The sequence below is a fragment of the Thunnus thynnus genome, chromosome 1 (assembly GCF_963924715.1).
Source record: "Thunnus thynnus chromosome 1, fThuThy2.1, whole genome shotgun sequence".
In the NCBI taxonomy this organism is placed as follows: Eukaryota; Metazoa; Chordata; class Actinopteri; order Scombriformes; family Scombridae; genus Thunnus; species Thunnus thynnus.
Window position 1 is genome coordinate 30,295,683 of NC_089517.1, and position 26,951 is coordinate 30,322,633.

At 39.3% G+C, this 26,951-nt stretch overlaps 1 protein-coding gene across 3 annotated transcripts; it reads right to left on the bottom strand.

Annotated features, from left to right (window-relative positions):
* Positions 1-222: 222 nt before the first annotated feature.
* Positions 223-26,290, bottom strand: cyld (cylindromatosis (turban tumor syndrome)). Of its 3 annotated transcripts, XM_067595015.1 has the most exons (17): positions 25,940-26,290; positions 24,205-24,747; positions 22,033-22,341; positions 20,314-20,419; positions 19,227-19,328; positions 18,438-18,554; positions 13,624-14,012; positions 11,979-12,144; positions 11,726-11,867; positions 10,982-11,104; positions 10,545-10,636; positions 10,050-10,116; positions 8,461-8,593; positions 6,971-7,079; positions 6,625-6,743; positions 6,113-6,329; positions 223-4,666 (listed from the first exon to the last, which is right to left on the bottom strand). In XM_067595015.1, the coding sequence occupies exons 2-17, from the start codon at positions 24,694-24,696 to the stop codon at positions 4,482-4,484; spliced, it is 2,868 nt and encodes a 955-aa protein (XP_067451116.1). In that variant the 5' UTR covers positions 24,697-24,747; positions 25,940-26,290; the 3' UTR covers positions 223-4,481. The 3 variants fall into 3 exon arrangements, with proteins under 3 accessions (XP_067451116.1, XP_067451125.1, XP_067451135.1); XM_067595024.1 differs by lacking the exon at positions 18,438-18,554; XM_067595034.1 differs by lacking the exons at positions 18,438-18,554; positions 19,227-19,328.
* Positions 26,291-26,951: the final 661 nt, after the last annotated feature.

The window sequence follows — 26,951 nt, forward strand, 5'->3', positions numbered from 1 at the left end:
CTGCTACTGTCACCAAAATCCCACTATATAATAATAATAATAATAATAATAATAAATTCTTCATACAACAATACACAATTGCATCTCCTTGAAAATGTATACCCACTACTTCTGCATGTTGCTCTGCTTCTCTCTGAGCACTTGCACCTCTAATGCTGGTGAGTGTGATCATCACCTCTTGCTGACAGCACTGTAAGGGTTAGAGTTATGGCTTACAACACATTAAAATGCACTTTTTATTTTCCTTAACAGAGTAATAATCAGAGATTTACACTTCAAGGAACGTGCCAACCACAGGCACTAAAATGAGAGACTTGACAGGTTTGTGCTATACTAACCACATTTTGCCATTGATATACAGTATACAAAAGGTGTTAATTTTACAGAAACACTCAGTAGTATTCAACATGTTTAAGGTACGTTTCAAGCTCCCTGTTGTTGCACACAACAATCCCCTTTTTCAGTGCTATCTATATCAGAATCTGGGAACAACAGTCTCCAGTGAAACTTGTTGCACCAAATATAGACACATGCTGAAGGGCAGTGAAGTTAACTCAGTAGAAGTAACTAGAGAACCAATTGAGAATGCTACTTTGATAAGGTCTTAGCTATTCCTTAGATCTCTTTCAGGAGTGACCATTGCTGCAACTCTCTGCTTTTAGGCACACACACAGTGCTTTTACTGTCATAACAGAAAACCAGTGTGACAAAACTGTACATGACAATAAAGTTGAACAATTCCTAATTTTGTTTAAAGCTCAAGTAAGTTTAATATATAGGAACAGTTGGTGTATTGTCTTATACAGGTATCTAAGATTGATCGGTAAGTTAGGAATTTACCATCATATTTTAAAGAGTAACTTAATTGTGAAAAGCTCTATTTCGCTGCATTCTCAAGTTGAATGTTTCAAGTCTGTTGGGTTTGGTCAGAAGTGCGCTTGTGCACCTGTAACCACACCTAACAGTGATGTCATGACGTACTGACACACCCTGGAGACCACTCCCACATCACTGCAGCAAGGTGAGAAGTTAAACCACTGAAAGCCAGTTTAAAAAAAAAGATTTTCAGCTTCTGTAAAGTTGCTCTTTAAAAACGAATGCCCCATTCACTTTTGATGGGATAAAGAGTTTTTTTCTTTTAGGTGCTGCAGATTGTATCTCTCATTTAGAGCTGCAATAATCAGTCAATTAATCAATAAGTCGATCAACAGGAAACTAATCAGCAACCATATTGATAATTGAATAATTATTTTTGTCATTTAAAGGTGCAGTGTGTAGAATTTAGTGGCATCTAGTGGAACGGACTTGGCAGAAATGGAATATAATATTCATAAGTATGTTTTAATTAGTGTATAGTCACCTGACTATAAGAATTGTGTTTTTGTTACCTTACAATGAGCCCTTTATATCTACATAGGGAGCGGGTCCTCTTCCATGGAGCCCACTATGTTGCACCGCCATGTTTCTACAGTAGCCCAGAACAGGCAAACCAAACACTGGCTCTAAAGAGGACCTTTTGCGTTTTTTGTGAGTTTCAGGGCCACTGTAGGTTCCCCTAGATGCTTGGAGGGGAGGGCTATTCAGTTGGTTGCAATCTGTAACCTCACCGCTAGATGCCACTAAATCCAACACAGTGGTCCTTTAAGCAAAATTACCAAAAAATAGGTTTCAGCTTCTCAAATGTGAAGATTTAATGTTGATTTTGGACTGTTGGTCGGACAAAAGAAAACAACTGAAGGCGTCACCTTTAACTTTGGCAAATTAGAACGGTAATTTTGTACTATTTTGACACATTATAGGCCAAACGATGAAAAAGTTGATTTTTAATTTAAAGCAATATATTGCATGTAGGATTTGAACATTCCTGCATCACATGCAAATGAGCTTTCTTTCACAATTTTAGTTTTAGTTAATCAATCCAACTTGGCTGGGTGTTTTTATCCACTAATTCACTGAGTACTACAGTCCAGGAATGACCCCAGACACAAAGCATTTAATATTGGGTAGCAGAATTTACTACCTACTGTCCATAGTATCTTTCACCCTTAGTCTGTGTTATTTCAGTGAAATAATTGAATTTCTCTTGATGCCACACAACCTGCTGAAAAAAACCCTGATATTATTCTCACTGTCCTTTGTGAATAAATGTTTGTGACAAGGAGATGGCAATCTGAAAACTCACCAGCCCACACCAAAGAATCTGCAGATGACAGTACAAATACACAAAGTATACAAGGTCTGCCATCTCACCATGCTGCCATCATTCTCACATTTACTCACAACATGCCGTGTACCCTTCAAAATGGGCTTTATTTTGTTAACATTTACAGGAACATCACTGACATTAATTTCCACCCGTTACATATGTCTATACTGTACAGATGCAACAGAAAAATCAAAATCCCATCCTCTGGTTCTGAGACTTCTCTCATAGAGAATGCGCTCCAGTCAGTGACAAGCTTCAGCAGTGCAGAAAAAGTTCACACAGGACGGTCCCCTGTCAGAATCCCTGGGACAGTGGAAGCAACCACGGAGCAAAATGGAAGTTGTCAGCTGGAGCCAAATTTATAAAACGCCCGTACACACAAATATTATACTCACAACTAAATCCATGATTAAGTTGTGATTTAGGAAAAATATATATAATGCTGACGCCAACATCTGCAGTTTGTTATCTTTATCCAATTTTATGTTATGTATATATAAAAACCGTCAAGTACTTTATATCTCGATCCAGGGTATGATTGGTATACTTATGGTATTCTTTAAAACTGGAATACAATGGCATCAAGGATAAAGTTTTTTATTTTTAATTTAATTTTTGTTTTTAAATACATATACATGGTGCCTCAAGGTTACCAGCCTTGTGCCTCTTCATTACCCATCCATTGTTGACTCTACACCGTCCAACGTGTCACTATTAACATTCAGTAGTTGCTATGAGACAGCGTAAACTAAAATAACTCACTTCAAACATAGGGTATGCAAACCTTAAAGTATCATCAACCCTATTTCATTTTCTTAGAAAAAAAAAAAAAAAAAAAGGGACGACATATGAGTTTCTAATATGATTAGAATATAATAAATAATAACATTTGATCACAACTTTTTTGTTATCTGGTGCACGGCTGGAAACGTCGCATGTCACATCTTCATGAAAGGCAGCGAGAGTCAATACTTGCTCCTCTTCACCCATAAGGAAATGAGACCTGCCATGACGGGCAGAGAGAAGGCTTCGTAAACATAAAATATAATTTAGATTTAGTCATCAACACAATGAGTCAGAGACTAACAAACACTGCATGTGAAATTCTTCACATCACACTCTTACTTTAAAGAAGAACCGCCAGACTTTTCCAGTATTTCACCTCATTGACCCTATGAATGCATGGAGTGCTCCACCGACCGGCTTTACAACAGCAGCCATTGTACAAGTCTCCCTTCATGCATTTATCTGGCATCTACTCTGCATTAGCAATGCAGGCCATTCTTTACAGCTACAGAGGAGAAGCAAATTTGTATTCTGTAACGCAAAACTCTGATGTCTCCCAACCAACAAATTAGCACTCACTGTGACTTCCAATGGGAGAGGAAAAAAATAAGCAAAACCTAAATGTTTCCTGATAGGTCCACTTGGGGATAGAGCAAAAGTGCAGCATTGGTTGAGCAAGTGTGCAGTAAAACGTGAGACTTTTACAATGGCTACATCTGTTTCTGCAAAACATATACTGTAAAGACATTTACACAGTGTGATGGGAAAATATGCAAACCGGTTCACAAAGAGCAGAATGCTCTGGTCTTAATGCAACTGCACAGTAGGTTGACATCTATACTGTTGATGTTACTACCTGGAGAACTCTATGCTACTAAGAGATTTTACACAAGTTTTTAGAACAGTACACACAGGTTGGATGAGGATTTGCGCACTGCATTGATTCCTTAATGTGGCGTTATGGAAAGCTCCCGTCTTTTACAGTGATTAAGAATAGCAGGACTCCTCTTTTCTTAAGGTAAATGAGGTGGCCAAGGTCCTCCCGCTAGCTTGTCTTGTTTTTGTTGCACATGTTTTGTCAGTTGCGGCGACACGAACACCCTCCCACTCATCTTCTCCTCCGTCCTCCCTGAAAAGGGAGTTAATCTTCATAAGGCCTCCCTTTGCTTCATCATCCACCACCAACGCTCAGCTGTCAGACACGGGGAAGCTACATAGGACTACATGAAGAACACAACACTTCAACTAATGCACAGTGCAAATAGGCTTCTCCCCCTCTTCTCCATCTCAACCTTTCGAGATGGACAGGCATTGAGGAGAGGTGGGGTGGAGAGGGTTAACTCTGGACAGCACCCCTGCTGGCAGGCAGCCTTTCTTCTTTTAGTTTATTTTTCATTTTTGGTCTTTCTGGGAATCTCCTGCCCTGAGGGAGGGGTAGGTGGAGTGGCCGAGGGGCTGGGGGGGGAGGGCTGGGAATGGAGAGAGGATTCTACTTGTACAGGCTCATGGTAGGGCTCTGGTACATGCACATGTAGGCGTCGCACAGCAGCCGTCGGGCCTGGCCCTGGATGCTCTTGGGATCCAGGGCGTGCAGCTCCTCTGGGGTCATTTTCAGGTAGGCCTCCACCTCTGGACAGGGAGACACCTGGGGGATGTTGAAACCGTTCTGCCCTCCTGCAGAGCCACATGCACAGTTATTACAAACAACATAATAAAACAGTAAAGCTGAAGCCACATCATAGTCACAAGTGATTCTCAGGGTTTGAAATACTAGATGATTAATTTATACTGCATCAGGTTAAAACACAGTGCCCTAGAAGTTGCCAATGGCAGACATGTATATCAAATTAATTATCGAATCCTCACTTATTTACACTGGTACTTAAAATGTTATCAAAAAATAAATATAGATAAAAATAATTATTCAAAAAGGAATTAAAGCTGAAACTTTTGAGCCAATTAATCAATTAGTTGATTGACAAAAACAGAAATACCGTCTAGCGGTTGTGTGCCTCATCTAATATTTGTAGTGAAAACTTGGCCTATAAAGCTGATTCTGATAGAGCACAAGCTTCAGATATGAATGTTGCTGCAGAGGAACTTCAAATTCTAAAATGTGGATGCTTCACACACATCTTCAACCCAGCAGCACAGAAGATTAGTGTCAACAATTCAGTATCCGATCAAATGTGAAATATGATCTGTTCCTGAGTTATGGAGTTGAATAATGGTCAGAAAAGTGTTTTTGCAGAACATTATGATGTCACAGTGAAGTTGACCTTTGACCTTTTGGATATAAAATGTCATCACGTCATTATTTTATCCTATTAGACATTTGTGTGAAACTTTGTCATAATTACAGTTATGGCCAAAAACGTGTTTTGTGAGGTCACAGTAACCTTGACCTTTGACCACCAAATACTAATCAGTTCGTCCTCAAGTCCAAGGTGACATTTGTGCCAGATGTAATGAAATTCCCTGCAGGCGTTCCTAAGATATCGTGTTCACGAGAATGGGACAGACAACCCTAAAACATAACGCCTCCGGCAAGTCGCCAGTGCAGAGGCATAAAAATACTCAGCAACTAGTTTGTTAGCTTTAATGGACCACTCATATAAATCATTTTTTAAAATGATATAATTTATTTTCTGTTTTTTCTGACATTTCACTGCTCAAACAATTAAGCATAAAAATAATTGGCTGATTCATTACAATAAATGTAAATAGTTTCAGCCCTAATAGCAGTTTTATCCAGGTCAGATTGGAAATACATTTACAGCAGTAGTTATTACAGTTGCTGTGGCTGTCATGTTTGATGACATAGGAAGAAAAGTCATGCTGTAAGTCTTATAGAGCAATATAATGTAACAAACCACAACTTTGGTCCAAAGTGTAAACAGTAATTTAGAGTGTATGTTTGTTTTGTGTAGTGATTAAGGAGTGTAGTCTACTACTGGATTTCTGAGGCTCTATTATATCATCTGTGTCACCAAGTGCTGTGAAATTCTTTCTCCAGTGTAACAAAAACAATATTCCTGTGCATATCCTGGATAACAGCTGCATTTCAAGGATCAGTTTGATGTCATAACAAACCCAAAATCAAAAAGCCATGACACCTACCATCACGGTCAGCCATGCTGTCAAAGAAGAGCCAGGCGGAATCTGCGCTGCCGTACTTGACGAAGGCCACGTAGTGACTGGTTTCGATGCACAGCACAGCGAACAGCTCCATCCTCTGGCGGGGAAAACTGCCCTGCCGCCCCGTACCTTCTTGTAGCTCCTTGGGGACAGACAGTTTGCCGTGCCGATGGGCTTTTCGTCTTGGGTGGAGGTGAACCTAAATCAAATACAAGCAGATACACACTATCATGCTCACTGTTTGTTACCATGGCCTGTTAAGGTAAAAAAAAAAATGCAGAATATAAAAGTTTTAAACTACATTTGATAATTCATACTGCGAGATGGGCAATTCAGATATAAACCCAATATAAGCCACTCTTCTGCAACATAACTTGCATTAAAACAGTGTCATTTCTTTGGATTTGGCGCCACCAAATGGATCATTCTGACCAACACTTTTACAACTTGGTTTTTGTTGAACTAATGTTGCAACAATGCCCTCTGTTGTTTACCTGTGTATTGCACTTTTCACAGAACTGTTTAATCTTGCCAGCGGTGATATCCCCGTCCTCATAACAGTCTCGGCACTCGTAGAGAGCCAGGCCACCGCAGATTCGACATTCCCTGGGAGCTGCATAGTAAAAACACATATGTTCATTATTGCTGACACGCTGCACAGAAGTGTAGTTCTTTCTCAGGTTTGAAAACAAGAAAAAAGGGTTCCTTCATCTTAGCTGATTTGCAGTGACAACACAGTGGATTTTCATTACAAAATGTGACAGATCTCTGAATCACCATTGATCGGCAAGAACCCATCGCATTTACACACGAAAAAAATAATTATTAGCCACAACTCACTGTCTTCAAGAAGGTCTGTGATGTCTAACTCTAGTGAGGGGAAAATCTTGTTGAACATTTTGAAGTCCTTGCCGAAGCGGGGCATCTGGATGATAAGGCAGGAGGGAGCCTGGGGGTCAGAAAACAGAGAAAGAGAAAGCCTATGTAGTCATCAACAAAGCAGTGTGGACATATCAGCAAAGCTCACAGGAAATGAAACCTGAAGCCAAGTGGCTGCCAGAACAGAGTCTACACAATGTACTTGATATCCATCACATTACAGACCTAAACGATTAAGTCTGAAAGTAAATAGTGATGACAGACAATCTTGGTCTGTCAAAATGTGTTACTTTATTGAGGGTAATTAAAGATAAGAAAATAAGGATATAAAATTAAGAATATAAATTGTAAGCTGTCTCATACTGCAATCTATGTTCTACATTTCTTGTTTAAATTAGGTGACTGATCAATAGTGGAAGCTTGATCTGGGAAGTATCCTTTTTGGGATTATCGGTTTGGGACACAGTCCTGTGATTTTTGGAGCTGTGGGGAGCAAGCACTCACTACTCTTCCCTTTGAATCACAACATTTAGACCACTACATGAGGTGACACTACATAGTATGATCTCTTTCTCTCTTTCTTTCTGTCTTACCTAAAAAGCATTTCCATCTCCTCACCATCATTGAAACAGCCAAAATAGATTTAATTAAATCTGATTTACATAAGGATCAATTATACCTACTGTATGTACCCTTATTAAAACTACACATGTGCTTTCAGGTTTTACCATTGTTAATAACAATTATCACAAGGGGGGAGCCATTCCTTCACCACATGCTGGAGAGGCTAAAAGCATCCCAGGTGTGCTTTTGGAGACATTAAGGATTGTACAATGTATCTATTGTTTTCACTGAAACTTAAAGACTTAGACCTCAAAGCCACCCATCAGTGAACCCTGCTTTGCACACTCAGCTTATTTTTCTGAATTTGAATTCATCCTACACACCACACAGTCCATTTACATTCTCCTCAGGTCTGTTGTCTGCTTTTGTTGGATAACAAGGCTTCATTTTTAATGACAATTAGTTACAAAAGTTACAAAGTTACAAAGTTACAAAGAAAGGTTGGAATAATATTTCTCACTGACGTGATTAAGTCCTGGTGACATCGTATTGTATACTCTGTTTCTAATGTCTTTGAATTTGATTAACTTTATTGAATTAAAACACAATGTTCTTACCACTAAAATGTAACTGAAAACATTAGACATGGTAAATGGTAAATAGTTTCATGAAAGGTCATTTTAAAGCTCAACCTATTGTCTACATTTTGGGAATATGCTCAGATCTGGTTCAAAGACTATGTGACTCTGTGTGATGTAGTGTTAATCTTGAATGACTGGACCAAACTATCATCTACTAGTTCAGTCTGACAAATCCAGCCACAATATTACCAACCGTTCGACCAAGCTAACCAGCTTTTTAAAAAGTTTAAACAAAATGAAATTCACCTCCGCAAACTTTAGGTCGCTGTTGATGAAGGACCACTCCAGGAGCTGCTGGATGGTGGGAACTCCAACCTTATCTTTCTTGTCCATGAAAATCTGGTAAAAGTAACAGTCTTGAACCTTCTGTCCCGCTGACCTGGAGAACAAAATGTATTCATTTATCTTTTCAAGTTTTAAAAACAGCAAGATATCAAATGGACTGAGTGTGGTATCTACCAGTGATATTTGCATCTTTTAGATTACTAAGACAAGCAATTAATGCTTATTAAATGAGGAAATTCCTATCTTGGGTTTTTTTGGCCCACTGCAGTATTACTATGGAAGTACAACTTCATAACCCTGTAGTACACAACATAGGAATGATGATCTCTAGCTCGCTGAGCCATTTTTTCTGCTCATCTGAATCGCAAAGATCCTTAAACATGACAATAAAGGGAATTTCCGTACTGTGACCAAACAACTCCTACAGTTAAACCACTGTACTCACGCTCTCCGCTGTTCAATCTTCAGTGTAATCACTGCGGCAGAAGTGAAACTTTATCTGACTGTGTAAATCTACATATTACAGATTTAGAGAAGGTCTGGTAAATTTCTGTGGCTTAGCAGTGATGTGTGTATAATTATATTTGCAGAGTCTGCTAAAGGGTGGCAACCAGACATATGTTCATTACTGTATCCAAAGTACCGTAATACACATGGTTTTATGTATGAAAAGTTATAAATGTATCATTAAAGTATTTCAAGCATTTCTTCTGCTCTTTAAAACTGGCAGCTAAAACATTACTAGAAATATCGCCTTGCGGTTGAATGCGTCCGCCAACCAGTCAAGTTACAGTTTACATCTATGTCTGTCCAGACTCATAATATCTGTGGTGAAGACTTTGAGGGAATTTAATAAAAGATATTAAGTGTATTTTCCTTGTATGTGTTCACATGCTTGGCCAGTAAAGCTGATTCTGAAAGAAAACAAAGACAGTAGACGATACTTCAGATATGAATGTTGCTGCAAAGAAGCAATACATTCTGAAACGTGGGTGTTTCAAACACATCTTCAACCCAAAGAAGAAAGAAAGAAGAAGAGAAAGAAGATCTATACAATCACCACATTTTTTCGAGGTGAGTGAAGTTGACCTTTAACCTTTTGGATATAAATGTCATCATTACATCCTATTAGACATGTATGTCTAATAGGATAAAATGTATGAAATTTTATCATAATTAGTGTATGAATTCTTGAGTTATGGCCAAAAATGTGTTTAGTGAGGTCACAGTGACCCTGACCTTTGACCTAATCAGTTCATCCTTGAGTCCAAGTGGACGTTTGTGCCAAATATGAAGAAATTCCCTCAAGGCGTTCCTGAGATATCACATTCACGAGTGAATAGGACAGACAGACGGACGGACATCCCGAAAACATAATGCCTCCGGCCACGGCTGTCGCCGGCACAGAGGCATAAAAACAATGTAACAAACTGTTTCAGTAAGAACAATACACACATTTCAAGGTTGTGTTTGTATCTCTTTTGGGCCTTTGGCCACTAGATGTAGCCAAAGAGGTTTTGTACTTTTTTCAAGAGACAATTGGCCTTTACCTTAGTTTGAGCAATGGATCCACCCTCAGTATGTGATGGAAAAGGATGTTGAGGAATTCCTCAGGATCTGCAACACAAGAGGACATTTGAGACTCTTGGGGGCAACATTCCTGTACAACTGCTGCCAAACAGTGCGGACACTGATCAATAGAATTCATGTGAATGTTAAATGTATGTGTATGTTAAATGTATATGTATGTTAAAATAGTTTTTTGCTTTTGTTTCCTTTTGTTTCTCATGACTTGCAGCAGTATATGTTTCTAAAGAGTGTGTTTTATCTCTAAATAGTTAAGTTGTATTTATCAGTATAGCAGTTTATTCATAATAAAAATAATAATCACTTCAAAATTCACAGTCACAAGGGGACCTGGCCATTATAGAAACACCAGTACAAATAAGCTGAAACAAGCACAAACTCATAATAATGAGTACAGTGAAAAATTATGAAAAACTGTTGAAAGGCCAATAACCGAATTATGTGTCTCATCCTCCTACCTTTTTCTTCAGAGGTAAACCCAGAGGCAGCTTCTACTTTTTCCAGGATCCTCCTTAGCTTCATCACTTTAGTGGCACACACATACCCGTGTCTGGAGGACAAAGACCAAGGAAGTTACAAGCTAGCTAAACAGCCACATGTTTTAGTGACATTAGCTCTGCTAGAGCAATTTGCATCAGATGTTACATTCAGGCTTTGATGAAGTAAATTATACAACCAAGAATATTCTGGATTCAAAACCACAAAGGTCTGTTTTGCTTTGTCTATCTGAATTTAAATTATGTGTTAACGCTTATTTAAAAGTCCTGGCTAGGAAAGAAGTTTTTATCTCTGTAAAAAAAATAAAAGTCAAAAATGCATGCCTAAAACAGGTGATGAGAAAACCTACAATATGGTCAAGGTCAAAAACCCAAAAGCTCTGTAGCTGCAAACTCACATGCGCAAAGGGTTGACTATCTCTGTGCGTAACAGCTCTTGGGTCTCTCTGTAATACTCCACATCAGTCTTTGAGCGTGGTCTCAGCAGAACCGTGTCCAGTACTGAGCTGAAGGAGAAAAGACTGCGGAGCAGAATACACAACCGAGGGATTAAAATGAGTGCATCTATTATCTAATTTATCTAAGTTAAATGATGAATCCTTGGCTGATAGTCACTTTATATTCAAATAAAAAAACATATGTCATCCAAAAATATTAATATTGTAAACCTTCACATGATGCATATAATGCAGTTTGTTTCTATTTATTGTGCAGTTAAGTAAAAAATACTTTTGGTAGCTTGAATTTCCCTAATTTTACTTGGCGGCCTTTTTTATTACTTCTGGATTGATTAAATTTAAAGATAGAATTCAAAACTCTAAACTGGTTGAAGCATATTTAAAGCATGGGATCTCCTGTAGTTTGGGCTGACTGCTTTGTTCAAAGGCCCTTTGGCAGTGTTGGCAGAAACAACAGATGCACCACTGTCCACCAGCCAACTCACAGCTGGAACACACCCTCCTGTCAGAGCCAGTGGTCAAAATCAAAACAGTTTACTAATAAGCCTCTGCCTCTGGGCAAACACAGCACCGCTGGCTGAGGAAGCACATCAATCAATATGACTAAAGTCCTGAGACCATATATTATAAAATGGCATTCACTGTAGCTGAAAGTATTTACTGTTGGATTAAAAGAGTACTGACCAGAAGAGGGTTGAATCAAGGTAGCAAGAGTTGTAGTGGCCCTGGATGCCTTTCTTTTTTCCCACCATGACATCCAGACCATCATTTTCTGTGCGAGGAGGAGTGTTCTCATGTACTACCTCACTCAGGTAACCCCCAAATGCTGCATAAACACAGAGAGCACAATTGTAAACACCAAGCGTTTGGGAACAATAAGGAGCCTTTCTAATGTCTTTTACTGTCATAATCATCCCTATTCCTTCTGCTGACTCACCAATGGAGTTGCAACGCTCTATAGGGTTGGAGGAGTGGTGCAGGGATGGGAAGCGGGAGTCGGGCCGGCAGCACTTGAGCTTCACAAACAGGGCTTTTTTAGGAGGGCAGGTAAAGTACCGCGTACCTTTGAAGGTGCCATCTGTGCAACCAGGGCATTCTTCTTCCTGGAGGAGAAAGTCAGTCAGTATCACAAATTATAAATTTGTCTCAGTGGGCTTTGCAACTTGCACAGCATACAACATCCTCTATCCTTAGACCCTCGCTTCCAATAAGGAAAAACTCACCCCAAAAAAACCCTTCAACAGGGGGAAAAAAATGAAATCTCAGGAGCTGAGTAGCAAGAACCTGGGACTTCCTGATCAGGTATTTTGAATCAGACTTTATTGATCTTTTTTTTTAACAGTGTAACTGGCTCTTAGCAGGGATATGTTGTATTTTACTTTCTGCCAACACTGGCACATGTGCATTCCAACAATCATGAGTTAAATGTTATCATAACACTGAGTTTAACAGAGTTTTTTCTGCATTTTAACTGCATTAAATCATGTGGTAATAACTTACAAACAAACCCAAGCAGTTATATGACTTCTATGACTGAGTTTCAACACTGAGAGAAACATGGTCAACTCACAACCAGAAGTCCATTATGACACAAATGCGTGAATGATCAAAACAAACTTGTCAGAAAGTTTAACAGCTGCTGGTGTTTTGATGGTCATAAGTGGATGAGAGTTAGCAGTAGTGATAGTAGTTAAATACAGAACTGAGCAAAGGCTGAGTTAGTAGGTGGGTCAGGTTGTAATACATTATAGTCACTGGCAACTAGCAACAACAAAACTAGCGTTGCAAACAGAAATAGCTGAACAACATAAATATAGACTAAGGCTGTGGTGATGAGTGGAGCGATTTCAGCTTGTAATAGCAGCGGTAGCAGTAAGATGTATCAAGCCAGAAATTGAAATAAAACACTCTTATGTGAATTTGTGTGTAGTTGCCAATCCTATAGATCTGCTGATTATCAGCTGATCTGATTTCACAAAAGAAATTTGCCAGCACTGCTTACATGCAGATTGCAAATGATACAAGCACTCTGTATCACAAGTTTTTTTTTGATTGTCACTTGAAAATTGCAGATAAATTTGCAAGTCCCACAATCCTCCCACATGCTCATGCATGGGTCCCAAGTGTGGTGCTTTTTTAGATCAGTTAAATGTGTCAAGTTTAACATGAGAGGAATGATCTCATGTTTCAAGTCACAGCTTGCACGATGCACATTTGGTGAAACAGGCACCTGGGTGGCATTGATGACTTCATGTTCCTACCTGAACCTATGGTGAGAGCTTAAGCTGTCAATAGGTATTAACAGTTGAAAATAAGGGAAAGTGCAGTACTCACGCTTGAAAAACTGCACAGAAAAGAATCAGCGGAAATGCCCGAGATGGGCCCATTCTCACACATGCACTATTATTTAAATGTCAAACAAACACAGCCTAGCAAAGGATTGAAGTACCATGAAGCAGAACAGTTAACATAATATTACTTGTAACACTAATATTATACAGTATCTGTGATTTTTTTCCCCCCACTTACTGCTACTGAAACCTAAATCTAACGTCCAAGTTTACATTACTGTGTTGTCTCACCAGCTCCAGCCCAGCCAAAGGCTCCAGCAGGCCAGGGGGCAGACCCACCCAACGGATGACACCACACAGTGGGGGATTCTCTTTCACCTCCACCAGAGAGCCCACCTCCAGACCTGGTTGTCCTCGGGGAGGTGTCGGCGGCCGCGGCGAGGGAGGGGCAGCAGGTGACGGGGGCTCGGGCTGCTCTCCCATCACTGATTGCACAGACAGGGAGAGAGGCCCATGACTCATGCTGTCAATGGGCCCGGTCTTCCGGTTCAAGCTGAAGGGCAGAGAGTGGAACTTGTTGTCACTGGACAACGAGGCAGAGGGCGGGGCCCGGGAGGGCGGCGAGGACTGGTTGAAGTCTGGGGGCGTGTCAGTAAGTGACTTGGCGGGGTCTTCCCCAACTGCAGAAGAGAAACCAGAAACCAAAACTCAACCTTCATTTCATGCAGACCGTACTAACCAACAAAGAGATGTCAGTCCTTCAAGAGTAATTTTCAGAAAGCTAAAAATCCCTGTTTCACTGACCTCTTCTGATTTACATGCACTTATAACAGTGATGTCACAGTGTACTGAACATACTGAGGACACTTCTACTTCAGGGCAACAATGTGGGATCATCAATCAATAGAGATCAGCAAAAACAAGATTTTCAGCTGGTGTTAAGTTACTCTTTAATAACACCATCCTAGAATAGGACCTGCACACATTTACATCTTTTAGGATATCTACCAAAAAATATTTTCTCAGTGTTTCAGGACATTTTCATTCTTGGGCCAACTAGAACCTAATATGAGGACATATTCCTCTTGCCAATGAATGGCATGATTGGTAAAGTCGTATTTTCCAGCGTTAATTCCAGCTAACAGTCCAGAAAATTTTTCTTTGAGGTTCGCTGCTCAATTGGCACATTCTGACTACTATTTGGCAAGGTGTTATAGCCATCACAAGCAGCGAGAAGAAACTTATTGCTGAGGTATAAAAATATCTAGAAAAATCTCAAGTAAAAGTCTAAAAGGTATCTAAAAACATATTTACTAGTTAGCTAGAGTTGGAGAGACTTACTCTTCAGGTTAGAAACAACACAAAATATTCTGAATCTGTATGTGATATAATGCTTCATATTGTGCTCTGTGGTCCAGTTGATGTGCCACACTGTATCCACCACATCCAGTGTAGATGAGCATCGGTTGACATGCATCTCTGTCAAGGCACTGTGCTGCACATCTCATATGATTTGGACTCACTGAGCTGAACTAAAATGATTGCTCTAACTTGCCATGTCACATTGTCCATACTATAATTACATACAATTTGAATTCACATCTGCTGGGGAAGTGATGTTGCGGTCTGCAGTACAGATGAGTTGTCTTGTTGACATTTGAAAGAGAAGAAAATATTTAAAAGATAATTGTGGAGTAGTCTAGTCTTGTGTGCATAGTGCTAAAAAAATTATCAAAAGCTCGTAAAGATTCTTATGTGTAAAAACTCTTTATGATGAACCCCTTGATGGAACAAGTCTTCATCCAGGCTCAAGTATTTGGCCTAAGTGTGAAAATGCCCTCAGTCGAGGCGTGATGTCTGGTATGCAGACTTCATTTCCTACTTAATGTGTTGCTGTGCACTTCATGCAGTGTCAAATTCACAATTTTCAGAGAAATCACATTTGGAATCAGCTTTCTTTCAAAATAGAGTATGACAGGTTGTGCACACGTGCTTTGTGGAACAAATCACACCTTTCAAAACACTGATTATTCAATTTAAAACAATGTGTTTGTGGAAGGGGAGTGCCACCCTGTTTAAGAATTCACAAAAGAAGAATTCCTTGAACCCGGGCATTTGAGTCCATACAGAAATATTCTTCGCTAAAAATAAAAACTGGAGAACTTTGTGATGTCACTGTACATCTGTATATCTGGTACTGCTGTAAACATGTTTTTATTTTGTTTATGTGCAAGCTGTCCTTGAACCAAAATGTGGAAATATTGGAATTTCATATCTTCTGCAGAAAAGAGAAGCCACTGAAATTAGGTCCCATTAGTCATCACAATGTTGACTTTACTAGCATTGACACAACAACCCCATCAACATTCTGTGATAAATGTGCTGTATTTAACACAGATGGTCATAATAAATATATTAATTAAAACATTACAGATAAATCTTTAAATTTGGATTCATAATTGTTTGTGATTCTGTGGTGACAACTCAACTCAGTATCTCATGACAGGGGGACAGCCATCACAACATTTATTGTTTGAGTCACCTCTGACTTACAACCCACTGACATCACAAGTTCTCTCTGAATTCTAACTTTAAGAAAGAATGATGCCAGATCACAACTACTAACAAAACTGTCATTACACATACAAATATCATGAATTCTTGAACTGGGTGACATTCGCCTTTTAGTTTGTTTATCCAAACAGACAGTTACTGACTAACTTGCGCTATTCCCACATTGAGAGAACCACATGAGTTTGATGACCAGTCTGATGATTTCATGACCGAAATAAAAGCACCATGAAAAAAAAAAATCCATAACTCAAACTGTGAAATATGCCCCCTGAAGAAGATGAAAGTGATACACATTCACAGATGAGTAAGCAGTTGTGAAAACACCACATCACCTATTTGTGACAGACCTCTCCTAATTTCTGCAATACAAACAGGAAAGAGAGTTTACATGCATTAGTATTGAAATGCTATCGCAAGCACTGAAGCAGCCTGTTTTTGCCTTGATGGCAACACTAGAATAATTTTTACACAAGCAGTTTTAATTATGAGCATTTTAGAGCTTGATTATTTCATATTTGCCATAAAACTGAGGCACTTACCCCCTTTTCTTTTTCGGTTATTTTTTTTTACAAGTACACAGCTTTTGAAGAAAATTCATATTTGTGCATTTATTCATGATGAGGATATGAATCTTATCAATAATGTGACAATAAACAGAGTAAAGAGTTAACATTCATAATGCTGTGTACATGTAAAACACACTTAGCGACACTCTGCCTCCCGTCCTCTAGACTACAGGAAACATTGTGATTTTATTTCTCATCAAATTCTTCACAACTGACATGTATCAGTGATGAAATGAACAATGGATTTCCATTAAACAAAAATCTAATTTCAATCCCTTCACCAATGGAAATACGAAAACAATGACACAACGTGCTGACTGAATTAGTCAGCCCTGACACCAGAGATGAAGGCTTTTACTAATGCTTTGGCCCGCAAATAGTATAACAGAGAAATTTAAATCTTTTAACTGTGTCCAGCAGCCAGTTAAGACGTAATCTGCAGTGATGTTCGCAGCATTATTAAAAGCCGTAGACAACACCAGTTACTCCATGCAGGTGGAATTCAACACTAAAATGGTGATGAAGGACATGACTAGTGGAAAGGTCTTTACAGCAAGCTACTGTTACAAACTACTACTTTTTCTGTTAGGGGCATACATTTACTTCAAGCCTGTTGTAACTTCTTACAGCTACCAAAGTGTTATATCAAGTTATGTTAACAGTCCTCCTCCTTATGCAGAGTCAAGAGGGTTTTTTGTCCCAGCATACAGTAATTACAGTACCTGACCTATATACTACATATTATGTCTAAAACAGATTTTGTATAGAACTCCGTTTCTCCCATGTGTTTAAATAAAGAAAAAGATCCAGTGGACAATCTTCTATTTTTCATGATATAGCCTATTATGACTTCAGGTTTTCTCGTAATTGTGGAGGTAAAATGTCAGAATTCTGAGACACACGCCAGGAAAATCCACTCAGGTTTCTGAAGTATTTTGAGTCAACCATATTACAGAACAAAAAAAAGTCCATTTCTATAAATGCGTCACTCCACACTTACTGCGAGACATGTGTAAAAATATGCAACCCCCTTCTTTTTGATCCAAGTCTTTTTATTTTGTATGACACAACTTGAGGGGATGCCCAATTTCACAATGACATATACCTACAACTTAAAGGAAATTTAAAAGAATAAACAAGGTAATTAACCCTTTACTTCTCATCTTTATACAGTATGTATAAAATACACCTCTTTTATAACCTTCTGAAATTTATTTCTGTTTGTGGATCATCAGATCAGATGTTTTTGGTGGTATTTTATATTATCTAGCATGGTGAAGACACTGTTTCAGCAGCACAGCTCCATTTAGTTGCTGCTTGAAAGGATATTAGAAACTTTGAAACAAGCAATATACACCATATATAGTATATGAGGTGATTCAGACAGGTGGTCTCTTGGTTACATAATATTTATGTGTTACTTTGAACTTGTTGAAACTTCTCATAAAACTATTGTGAGAGACTGTACCTCATAATTACACTTCATACTAGATTAAGTATTAATGTAAATTATAAAATATTAAGAATACGTACCTCACTTGTGAGATATTGTGAGAAAAATTATTGTGACCTTGTATTTTACAATTATGAGAAACCTTAAGTCATCTGAGTAAAACCAATTCAAAAAAATATTTTTTAAACTATGTGCCACATGTTTTAGAGAGTGGAAGGAACAGGTTTCCATACATGACTATACCATCTTCTACAACTATTAACAGTCTATTATGTGCTGGTTTTGGAGGACGCTTCTCTTTAGAGTAACCCACAGTACCAGAGTGCATACATCTTTTACCACAGGGTTAGCCCAATGACAGTGAAACCCTTAATCCTGGCAATGTTAGTGCATTCAACTATATAAAGCACCTATGAAAAGTGTGCCTTAGCGAAATAGATCACTGAGTAGCTTGTTGTGAACAGGAGCTTGCCGGTAAGATGGTTGACATCCTACAAGTACCCGTATTTTACCTTCATCAATGTACCATGTGCTTTTGGATTTTGGCTGGACTGGGGGATCAACAGAGCTGCCATTTAAAGTATAGTAAAATTCAGACTTGCTCCTACTGCCACACTGATGACCTAATCCTGTAAATAACACAAGTACATGAAAAAAAGACACAGAGATAAGCAGAACGTATGCGGCACGTGTGCAAGTGTGTGTGTGTGTGTGTGTGTGTGTGTGTTCAAGTATGTTTTGTCATTGTGTTTCAAGAGCAGGCCAAGTGAGAAGTAAAATGGTTGAAAATCTTAAGGAAAAGGTCAATTAATCAGAAACTTTACAAAGTTTTCTCTACAAAAGAAACACAAGAAAAGAAATCAGGATAGTGGCACATTCCATTCACATCAAATCAAAGCAGCTGCAGCAGGAATTTCTCATATTTTGTGTAAAATGGTGTTAAACTCTTCGTTATTATTACGCTTTTAAAGGGACTTTCCACCAAAAGTGTTTCATGGGTTGTTATTCTTCACTTTGCTTCCCTAAAATATTACAAATTTCACCAAGATATTCTTCTGTAACAAAAGAAACACAGAAATGATATCTTCTATCAGGAAATTGCTTAAGAGGGATCATCTGAACTGACTCAATCAGAATTTGTGAAGACATTTTCAGGAAAAAAAAAGGATCTCAACTACTTTTTATTTATATTTGCAAAACCACAACAACACAATTTGATTGGAATGCCCCTTTAAGAATGAAGAACTCCATCAAGCTGAGGGGATGTAAGTTATGTTTGTATCATAACAGCAGTGCAGTACCTTTGCTCTTTGGTTTGCTTTGGCCAGAGGACGACTTGTCACTGTTGGTGCCTCTGGGGGCAAAACTGTGCTTTTGCAGCCTTTGTTCCTGCATGGAATATTCTGTACAGCCCAGAAATACATCCACATTAGAGGCACAGCACCCCTGTCAGTCTACCTTAAACTACCATGCACCACACTTTCTATTAGGCTATACTGTATCTCTTTCATCGCCCACATGCAATGTATATAAATTCACATTGATCCTGTATCATTTTAGTTATTGCTTTCCCTATCTGTCACTACATGAGTGTCAAAGAAAACAAAATCCCAGAGCACTGATCATATCTTGCAAATTCTGATGAATGGATTATAATAACCAACAGAAGTTCTCATTTTAGTTTTCTTACACATGGCCAACAGGGTTTCAAAATGCATGACGCAGTAGCTGAAGTGATCTGCCATGTGTAATGGTGTGTAGCGCTACAGCTAGTGAAGTAATAACCTGGCCTACAACAACTAGCCAGTGACAACAAATAGTGTGTTGCTTGAGGAATGTTCAAGGCTTAAGATATTGTATTTAAATGCAAGTATGTAACCCCATGTACAAGAGATGAACTTTTTTTTTTTTGCCTCTCTCTTTGCAAATAAAGCTGACACTCACAAATGAGGATTGTAACTTTCTAGTATTTTACAGTAGCTCTTAAGTAGCTCTACTTAGTGACAAAGTACACTTCATGTAGCCTGTCTACAGATTGCAAAAGGAAGGAAATGACAAGTTCGTAAAATTACCAATCCCAATTCTCTAAATTTCCTGATTTCAAGTCTGAATAGTCAAAGAGGCGGCAGTAGCACACATAAACAAATCAATATGCCAATGTGGAGAACAAAGAGCCTGAGTATCTCACTTGACTTTCAAAAACAAGTGAGACATCAACACAAAAGGCTCTCTGTTCCCGCTGCAAGCAAAATACAAACTCAGAATGCTCAGAAGGAGCTCAGAGCTGTTCCAAGGGAAGGAACGCTGAAGGTTTTTGGAAAATCGCTACGCTTTGATGACAAACACAAGGTATAAAAACAGGGACAGATACTACTGTAGGTGACTCACCTGGCATTACGTCACAGATGGGGACGAGTCGAGTGTGCTCTAAACTGGCAAAATTACACAGCAGCTTCCCGTCGAACACACCATCCCAGTCCCCGATAGGATTGTCCTGAAAGAGTTGGAGACATGAGAACCTTATAACCCTCTCAGACGTTCTTCATCGTAGTAAAAACTGGTGCCACACGAATGCCTGACTGCCACAGCAGCTCCTTCTCCAAGTAGTGGTGATTAAGGAGGTGAAGGTGTATTGTCTTATCACTTTAATCCAAAAATTACACTTGAGCTTGATCCTCCTTATAACCTAATTGCTCATCTCATCTTCTTCACCTACACAACAGACCTTCCAACTGAAATCCTTCCCCCCTGAAAGCTCTACTTTCTCTGCAAAGCACAACCACGCTATTCTTCTCTAGTTTGTAATCCAGGATTCTGCTCCAGCGGGATAATCTAAAATAAGCGTGAGGCCAGTGCCACCAGCGAGAGAAGGCAGGGCGAGGCTGGACGCAGAGTGAGGCAGAGCAGTGGGCTCTCCTCAGCTGCCTGCTGGCCCCTTGCCACGCTGTTGGGTCATACAGCACTAAGTCTTTACCTCACTCCCCGCGTGACTGCCTTGCCTTTGTGTGGGTGGCTCAGATGCACTGAGTGGGCTGTTGCTGCTGCTGCTGTTGGTGCTGCTGCTAACGATCAGCAGTCAAATGCCTCAGTTATGTGTTTCAATCTCTCTATGACTACAATAGCACTCCCGCCTGACAACAGTAGTCATAGATACCAGCTACTGTGATCCCAGGCAACAACGCGTGTCCCTTAAACATACAAATGAATGTTCATAAAAAGAAACAAAACAAGCATGTCATGACAGAAAACCTGAGATTCCCATTAAATCTGATCATTTGACTCTGCGCGTTTAGGCTGACATCCGTAACTTTCTGCATGTTGCCGCCCTCTGCTGAGATGAGGATGACTTCTATGAAGATCAAAAACTTATCCTGAGACAAACATCATCTTCAATTTTCTTTATTTATATCAAAATTAAATGGATTTTCTTTGTAGTACAACCACAGTAAATGTGTCAATTTTAACATCCAGATAATTGTACCGTGAAAATCACATAAAATGATGAAGAAGTTACAGATTTAAACTTAAATGAGACAAGCCTTGAATACCAAGAGTCAAGCAATAAACTGTATTCTAGGGAAACTGTTCATATTGTCGTTTTACAAATGCTCAGGAAGCTTGTAGAAAAACACCTTCACCATCTACACCTTCTTCATTTTCTACTAACTGACTGACAGCAGCAGGAGCCCTAAAGTTGACACTTAACTTTGCTTTCAGCCACAATTAAGGATAATTTTCTTTATTAATTCATTTGTTGAATTTTTTTTTTTTTTTTCAAATAATTGATACATTGTTTGGTCTGTATGATGTCAAAAAACTTTGTGAAATAGCCATCAATTTCTCAGAGCCAAATGTGACTCAAATTAATTATTTTGTGCAAACATCAGTGCAAAACTCCTCAAGGTACTCAATTTACAATTATATGATTTGATGTGATAATCTAGAAGCAGCAAATGTTGGACATTGTTGCTCGATAAAAAACTATTATTTTCCGTTTATCAGCATCAGTATTATGATTTACTACTTATTCCAGCACCTGTCTAGAGATAGAGGGGAGTGTTTAGGTTGTGGATACAAAGACTCTATTTAGAGAGGAGTCTTACTTACCATGTCAACTCCCACGTAGTAGCCCAGGCTCTCATTGCCTGGCAGCAAGTCACAAAATATGATAGTGCCTCTCTCAGGTCCCTCTCTGGTCTGCACTAGGACCCTGGAGTTGATCTCCAGTGGGAAGTCCTGGTCCTCGTCCACCAGTTTAACGTGGTCCACTTCCAGCTCGCCCAGGTTGTCATCATCATCATCCTCCCAAAGTTCAAGCTTGTCCAAGGCCACAAACACGCCGCACTCATCCTCACAGCGGAAAAGTTGGCGGCCCTGGTAGGAGCCCTCCGTGAAGCCCTGGCCCCGGCCCTCCTCCTGGGAAAAAGAAGTGGAGGAAAATAAAAAGAAAAATGTAGAGAAAGAGACCAAAGAGGAGCAAGAGATGAGCAACTTATTGTCATAAAAAGGAGGGCAGGTAGGAAAGCTGCTTGCTCAGCATTCTTCAGGGAAGGGATGTCAACATCATAGAGCTGTGTGAGCATATGATCGATTGCTGCAGCAGGAACACGACTTACTGCGATGATAAATACATTCAAAAATCTCGAGTACACACTAGATGCTCTCACAAGACATACTGTAACATATTGTGCTTCTTTTCTCACAGGCAGGTTCTTTAGATATGAAAAAGTGCCAAGTCACTATAATTGCTGGCATATATTAACAAAAAAGAACACAGAGATCTCTATTTGGTAAGAGGCATAAAATCAGAATTTTATCTGGAGTACATGTGCTAACTGAAGCCTTTATATTGAGCTACAGTTTGAATGTTTGAGCTCCATCAGCCCACTCAAGAAGACTACAGCTGAACTCAGTAGAATAGAAACAACATTGTGCTGCAATAAGCAACCCTTTGTATTTTGTTGCTTACATACAGCACAGAACAAATGGCATGACACTCAGATAATTACATAAATGCTGAGATTAAAGGAGTAGTCAGCATAGAAATGAATGTGCTGTCATTATCTGCTCACCCACATGTCTGTCAAGACACTGCAGCTTTGTGTCATCCTTCTCTAAATATTTGTAGCCAGTCTCTAGCTCATGAAAGGGCAGATATCGACCAGACAATTTAAATTTGCGGGACATAATTCAAGTGTTTTGAAGCAAAACAACTGCTAAAGTCAACATGTATATAGTCAAGTCAAAGAAACATTTTGTATGAATACATTCAAATGTTTGAATGTGTAAAAAATATCTAAACAAATAGATTTCATTTTTGAATCCGTAAGGAGATCTGCAGCTGTGCATGACATTTTGAGAAGAACTGAAAAAGATTTGCACAAATAATTTCCAATGTGTGTGCTTAAACAAGATTTGCATAAAGGTTTGCAGTTTCACATCAAGTTTGCTGTTACACACCTGTTTGTGGGTGAAAAAAGGTCACACAGAACTCAACTGTATGTGTGAATCCCAAGATTATAGCTACAAATCAAATTCATGAGTACAAATATTTTTGTCCCACATTTGACGCTTCCTCCTGAATAGCCAATGGGGATGCCCTGAAACGCTGGGAGCGTGTCCGCTGAAGGACCTGAAAGCATTCCCCAACAGCCTCTGAACGTAACAACACTCATTATGAAATGAATTTAAAATAGGCTTTCTTCGTGGGTGTAGGACATGCATCATAGATGATATTTTAAAAATGAAGTAACATTAGGAGCCACTTTAATTCAGCACCCACTGTCCACTGGGTTTTCAGGTACACATTGCAGTCCCGCAATGCTGTGTACCAAATTTGGCGTTAATTGAGTCAAAATCCAAGAAGTAAATGTCACATTACTGTTTTTCACATTATGAAAATTAGCAAAAAAAATTCCATCATGGCAAACTTTTATGGTCCAAGAGGCTTTTTTTGTATTGAGCTGGATAGCGCCACCATCTGGCCAATTGAGTTAATATTTCTTGGGAAGCACATGCACATCGTTTCCAGTTTTTTCCAGTTTCATGGTTTTCGCTCATTCCAGCTCACAGCAATTTGAGCCACCGCAGAATAAAACAAACAATAATAATTAAGAGTATAAAAACATCAGGAGTACATTTCCTAATATAATGTATAAGTTTATACTGTAGGCTATGTCTATTGTACCTGAGCTCAATGAATGCAGACCAAACACAAAATAAGCATCTAACCATTTACGTCCTCCTAAATAGAGAAAAAAAAAATACAAGAGTTCTCACCAGCAGTTCCACTCCAAACCAGATACCAGAGAGGGCTCTGTCAGGGAGCAGCGAGCCCTTGAAGCGGACCACACCAGGCAGAGACTCATCCCCTGAGCGCAGCTGGACACGCACCTTCGAACCACAGTCAATATCACGGACGCGCTCTAGCCTAGACTTGTTGCAGAGCAGGGCATATCGCTCCTCACAGTTGGTAATAGGAAACAGCAGCTCAGCCAGCTTCTCGTCCAGCTCCAGGACATCACGCTCGTCCAGGCTCAGCACCACGTTGGTCTGGTCCAGAATGCGGAGACTTTTCTTGCCCTTGCAGGGGGGGAGTGTGCGCCCCAAGCTGTTGCGCTCCTGGCAAGCCTGGCCGAGACTGCCTCGGGGGATCCTCAGGGTCTTTTGGGGAGACTTCTCCACCGTACACTCCTTCACCACCATGTAGAAGCGCCAGTCCTCCCTGAAGCCCCCACTGGGCTTCTCCTGGCTCCACAGGGCAGAGCTCATGGCTGCATGCTAGACAGGAGGTCCAATGTCATGGCAAGTTTGACCTGTGGTCTGTAGTAAAGAATAACATTTGATTTTTTTTTTTTTTTTAAATGTATTCAAGCCAGTTCATATCAAGACATGTACAACTGAAAAGATAAGAGCAAGAATGATTAATAAATTAAAATACAATATTCCTCAAAAAGGTATTGTGAAAAAGTCACAACACAATTAATTCTCATTACTTTCCATTGAATTTTTTTGTTTTTGAATCAGGTGGGATACACACATATGTTTCTGCACATATGTAAACGTTTGTATGTTTTGTTTTGAAATTTTACAGTCGTGAATACAGTGTTTCCATACCACAACAAATAAAGCACAAGTACAACACCGGGAAAGACTTAAATAAAGTAGGAGGAATACACAATTCATTACAAAAAATAGTATTGAAGCTAGTAACAGTGCACATCTCATTCCTAAGCACAGACTGAAACCAGCTACCCGGCAAAATGTTTGGTTCATTTGTGTAAAAGCAGACATAAGCTTAAATTATTCTTAATGTTAAATGTAATCGATCCTGATGGTCTGAGCTGTGTATTCTCCTCTCTCATATCCAGTCATCCCTGTACAATGCCCATGTTTTTTAAGCAGGACCTCATGTGAAACTATTCATATCTGCTGATTTGAATATTCCAAAAATAGACGTTGAGCAGACAGTTGACTTATTCTGACACCCAGGGGTAAGACTCGCATACTAGAGAAGTGGACTTCCCCTGATGACACCTCGGATATGATGATAAACCATCCGACAGTCAAGAACTCACGCTACATCCGTCATTAGTTTAGCGTGACAGTGAAAGGTTGTTTTTCAGTTATTAGCCTTACTATCATATTGTGGTTTTATAAATGAATTCTATTACGTCAGCGTAATAACATGTTAACGTCAAGACAACACAGGTAGAGAACTGAAAGTAATTTCCACCTGACAGGGGCTAGCCGCTGACCTGATAAGACATTTATTTTTGGGGTGTTTTTTGGGGGGGGGAGGTGACAACCACAATGTTGATACAGTTTGTATTATTCCAGCCGGCGTCTCTAAAGAGCAATAACATGACTCGTCTTAATGAACATGCAGTGTGTCATCATCCAGAAAAAGCTGTCAGTCAAAGGCCCTTTAAGAGAGGGAAGTAGCTAACGTACCGTGCTCTAAAATGCACCAGTAAGTCATTTACGTATAATGCCAACGACATGAATACTTTACCTTTGATACGCGTTGGTTCAGTTAGATGTCACAGGTGACTGTCATTTCAAATGTCCATCTTAATTAGATACAGGCCTCTGAAAACAATAACGATTCCTCCTGTGATAACCTCTGATTAGCTCAATTGCTAGCTAATGCTAGCGTCCTAACCAGCGAAGTATCACGCTAAAGTTAGCCTCGCCAGCTGATGAACTGCAAAGCAGGCCGGCAGAGGACTGCCACCCTCTACGGTATGCTAACAGCATTTAGATGAACCTGTTCTCCACGGGAAATACGTGAAATCATACAGTGTAACGCTACAGCGATGAGATATATTATTTACAGGAGAACGACCTCACTAAACTGAATACATGATGTCATGACAACCCCGGTCAGGCATTGGTCAATAGCTTTGTTCTCAAGCGTTGATTGGCTGCCCCTTGTTTCTATTACCAAGTCCCACTCTGTGGGGTTTTCCCCCATGAATGGCAGAGCATATAGTTAGGTTGGATTGTAGCTTCCAAGGCAGAGGATGCTGTTTTATACTTAAATAAAAGTAGTAATAATACTAAAGTAACATTAAAATGTTTACATATTTAAAACTTGAGAAGTACTATTATGAGCAAAATGTACTTAAGAATCACAAATAAAATTTGTGAGTTATACTGTAATGCTACTATACATTACATTGATTATGTTGGATTATTATTAATGAGGCCTTCATATGCACTGTGAGCAGACTTTTTTGTTGCAACTGGTTTAGGTAGAGCTATTTACCACAGCCTCATTGTTGGGAGGTTTAATATATCACAATGTGTCATAATTTCTATGATCTTATGTTTTGGATGGAAATGTGAATCTCAAAATAATAACTGTAGCTGTCAAATAGCTGTAGTGCAACAAAACATTCAATATTTCCTTCTGGAATGTACACCACTGACTGCTTATTTTTATTTTTCTATAAATTGTAATATTGTTAGTAGTACTAGTTATTAGTAATAGTAGTAGTTGTTGTGGTGGTTGTGGTGATATA